Raw genomic sequence first — 4,066 nt, forward strand, 5'->3', positions numbered from 1 at the left:
ACCTTAACCTTTACCCAACAACCTGGAGCTCAACACGCTCAAAACAGTGGAGATGATAGTGGACTTCAGGAGAAACCCCCCTGCTCTCCCCCCACTGAGAATCATGGACAGCATTGTGGCAGCAGTGGAGTCATTCAGGTTCCTGGGCACCACCATCTCTCAGGACCTGAAGTGGGACACTCACATTGACTCCATTGTCAAAAAAAGCTCAACAGAGGCTGTACTTTCTTCATCAGCTGAGGAAGTTTAACCTCCCAAAGGAGCTGCTGAAACAGTTCTACACCTCCATCATTGAATCAGTCATCTGCACATCAATAACTGTCTGGTTTAGCTCAGCTACTAAATACGATCTCCAAAGACTACGTCGAATAGTTCGGACTGCTGAGCGAATCACTGGTACAACCCTTCTTACTCCCCAAAAACTGTACTTATCCAGAGCGAGCAAAAGGGCTGCCAAAATCACTGTGGACCCCTCACACCCAGCACACTGCCTATTTGAACTTTTACCTTCTGGTCGACGCTACAGAGCACTGCGTACCAGAACAGCCTGACACAGAAACAGTTTCTTCCCTCAGGCAATCCATCTCATGAACACTTGATGATAATAATTGTGGAACAAACATCACTACTTGCCATACACGTTTATACACATATACACTTATTTAACAACACACTTTACATGCCAATTTGCACATAACAGCTGCACATATAACATGTATACAGTAATAAACACGTACATACACTTGTCAATCTGTATATTTGCACTCACTACTTACTTCTATTTTTTTTAATATATTTATTATCTGTTTTTTGTCCTGTCTCTGTAATCCTGTTGCACTGTAGAAGCTCTGTCATCAAAACAAATTCCTAGTATGTGTGAACATACCTGGCAATAAAGCTCTTTCTGATTCTGATTCTGATTTTTGACAAAAAATGATCAAACATGTTTTTAAAAACAGCGCCCCCTGGAGGTTTTGAGAGATATAATAGAAATAGTTTTCAGTCTTTGAATTTTTTTAATGTTTGGGGTATTTCCCTGCAGCAGGGCCACACACACGCATACATACAGTTATTCTCTGTGATTAGTATCAGTGAAATACAATTTTCAATTTGATGATTGATAGACAAGTAAATATGGAGCAGCATTAAAAATTGAATAAACGCTTGAAAGGGTTTAGCATTCTCTTATTCCCACAACATTCGTGCAATTAAGTTAATTGTTTATCTGCCCGCACTATTAGTTATTTGTATATTAATTTTTTCAGGAATTTATATACTAAATTATATAGGAACATAATATATATATATATATATATATATATATATATATATATATATATATATATATATATATATATATATATATATATATATATATATATATATATATATATATATATATATATATTTTGTATACTTTCAGGTTATTATTTTGGCTATGTTATGTTATTTATTTATTTGCTTGATTATTATTTATATTTTTATTATGATGTATTTTTAGGTTATTATGATTATTTGTCAATTTATAATTTTTTTAAATTATTGTTATTATTATTGTATACTTTTGCTTTACATTTAAAGCTGTTTACTTTCAATTAGATGTTTTGGGTCATATTCTTGATATTTAAAAGAGGTTTCTATATGCATTTCGTCTGTTAAAGTACAATATATCTGGTTAAACAGAGATTTTATTATCTGCCCGCACTATTAATTATTTATATACTTAATAATGCAGGAATTCTGTATATATATATATATATATATATATATATATATATATATATATATATATATATATATATATATATATATATATATATATGTTATTTGTGTATTAACATTAGATTACTCAGTACTAATGCCAAATCCGGAGCTTATCTAACAAAATAACTTACGATAGCGGATTATGATAACAGAAACTAGTGCACCCAAATTTCTATATAAAAGAAAAATATTACACACACACACAAAAAAATTATAAAAAATTGTAGTTTGTAGGTTGTAATTTCTTTTTGCAATATATTTGCTTGAATTTAATTGTATTAGCTTTTAATTTCTAAATATGTTTGGTGACTAAAATATTATTTTAATAAATATATCTGTTTAATGAATCTGTTTTGTTTAAATGCACCAAAATACACTGTCTAAATTCACTGAAAATGGATAAAAGTATTTATTTTCAAAATGGGGTGTACTCACTTATGCTGATCACTGTACAATATACAAATATAAGCGCACCTCTGGGTCTGTCCGCGCGGGGCCGCTGTTTCTCCCTCCGCTAACAATGAACGGCAGTCAGCGCAGCATCCCCGCATCACACTGGAGGATGCTGGCAACCATGTCTGAAAAAACACACACATATGGCTGACGAGCTGGAAACGGCGATGTAGCTTTGAAGATGCCATCTTTTCTCGTCTCTCGTTTTCTCCTCTTCCTCTTTCTGTCCACTTTTAAAGGCTCGGCCGGCAAATCGCTCCCCGAGAGAGAAGCTGTGGGTGAGTATAGAGAAGAAAGAGGCGCATCGCGGTGTAGATGGATGAGGGAGTGGTGTTGGCCTGCTTCACAAAAACATCGAGCAATCCTGCTAAAATAGGATGCAAAAAAGCAAAACAAAACATTCATTAGTCGAGTAACGATTCATAAATGCTGAAAATGTTGGACGAATATTCGCATCGCGGGGCTACTAGACTGTAAACAATACGCGCATTTGCTGTATCACTAAAATATTGGCCTCTATAAATTTATCCCGATGTTATGAATGTATTGCATGCACGTAAAAGTAGCACATCCAAATGGCATAGTTTATGCAAATCTGAGGGCTCAAACAAAGGGCACTTAAAAGCAAAAGTGCTTATTTAGGACTTCTGCATGCCATTGTTGGATGCAATATGACAGATATACCTCGTGGTTTTATGAGAGCCGAGCAAATCTGTGCCCGAATCCACACAAGGGTATGAAATACTTGGGTAATTTTGCTTAAATACACTGTACTTCACTATTCGAATCACATGGCGAATAGACTGGAATAAATACTTGCATGTACATTAGTATATTGGCCTCTATAAATTGACTACCTTGTGTTATAAATGTATTGCATGCATTGATGTAAATCAAAATAGCGTTTTGTGTGCCTGCAGTTATGCAAATTTGAGTTTTAAAGGGGTCGTGTTGAAAAAAAAGTGCTTATTGATGACTTCTGCATGCTACTGTTGCTATTGTTGGATGATATATGACAGATATGCCTAGTGTTTTTATGAGAGCCAAGCAAATCTGTGCCAAATCCACAGGGGTGTAAAATACTTGTTTAATTTAGCTTAATTACTGTACTTATCAATTCGCATCAGGTGGCGAATACACTGGAATCAATAGCTGCATTTGCTGTATCACAAAAAAATTTGCCTCTAGAAATTGACTACCTTGTGTTATGAATGTATTGCATGCATTGATGTAAATCAAAATAGCTTTTTGTGTGCCTGCAGTTATGCAAATTTGAGTTTTAAAGGGGTCGTGTTGAAAAAAAAGTGCTTATTGATGACTTCTGCATGCTATTGTTGGATGTGATATGACAGATATAGGGCCTACCTTCTGTTGTTTTTATGAGAGTCGAGCAAATCTTTCCCTGAATCCTCTCAAGGGTGTAAAATACTCGGGTAATTTAGCTTAATACTGTATCAAATCACATCACATGGCGAATAGACTGGAATTAATACATGTACATTACTAAAATACTATAACTTGGGTAATTTTGCTTAATTACTGTACTTCACTATTCACATGATGTGGCGAATAGACTGGAATCAGTACGTGCATGTACAATACTAAAATATTGGCCTCTATAAATTGGCTACTTGATGTTATGAATGTAATGCATGCACGGAAATTAAAATAGCTTTTTGTGCGCCTGCAGTTATGAAATTTGAGTTTTATAGGGGTCGTGTTGAAAAAAAAGTGCTTATTGATGACTTCTGCATGCTATTGTTGGATGTGATATGACAGATATAGGGCCTACCTTCTGTTATTTTAATGAGAGTCGAGCAAATCTGTGCCCGAATCCTCTCAAGGGTGT

The 4,066-nt window shown here is 34.7% G+C and overlaps 1 protein-coding gene across 1 annotated transcript in view; it reads left to right on the forward strand.

Annotated features, from left to right (window-relative positions):
• Window positions 1-2,336: 2,336 nt before the first annotated feature.
• LOC130218100 (protein FAM171A2) overlaps window positions 2,337-4,066 on the forward strand; it is a 14,873-nt gene continuing 13,143 nt past the window's right edge. The window contains exon 1 of the mRNA XM_056450137.1: window positions 2,337-2,495. Within this exon, the coding sequence (XP_056306112.1) occupies window positions 2,399-2,495 (97 nt within the window). The 5' untranslated portion in view covers window positions 2,337-2,398. The remainder of the gene's footprint in view (window positions 2,496-4,066) is intronic.

The sequence above is a fragment of the Danio aesculapii genome, chromosome 24 (genome assembly GCF_903798145.1).
Source record: "Danio aesculapii chromosome 24, fDanAes4.1, whole genome shotgun sequence".
In the NCBI taxonomy this organism is placed as follows: Eukaryota; Metazoa; Chordata; class Actinopteri; order Cypriniformes; family Danionidae; genus Danio; species Danio aesculapii.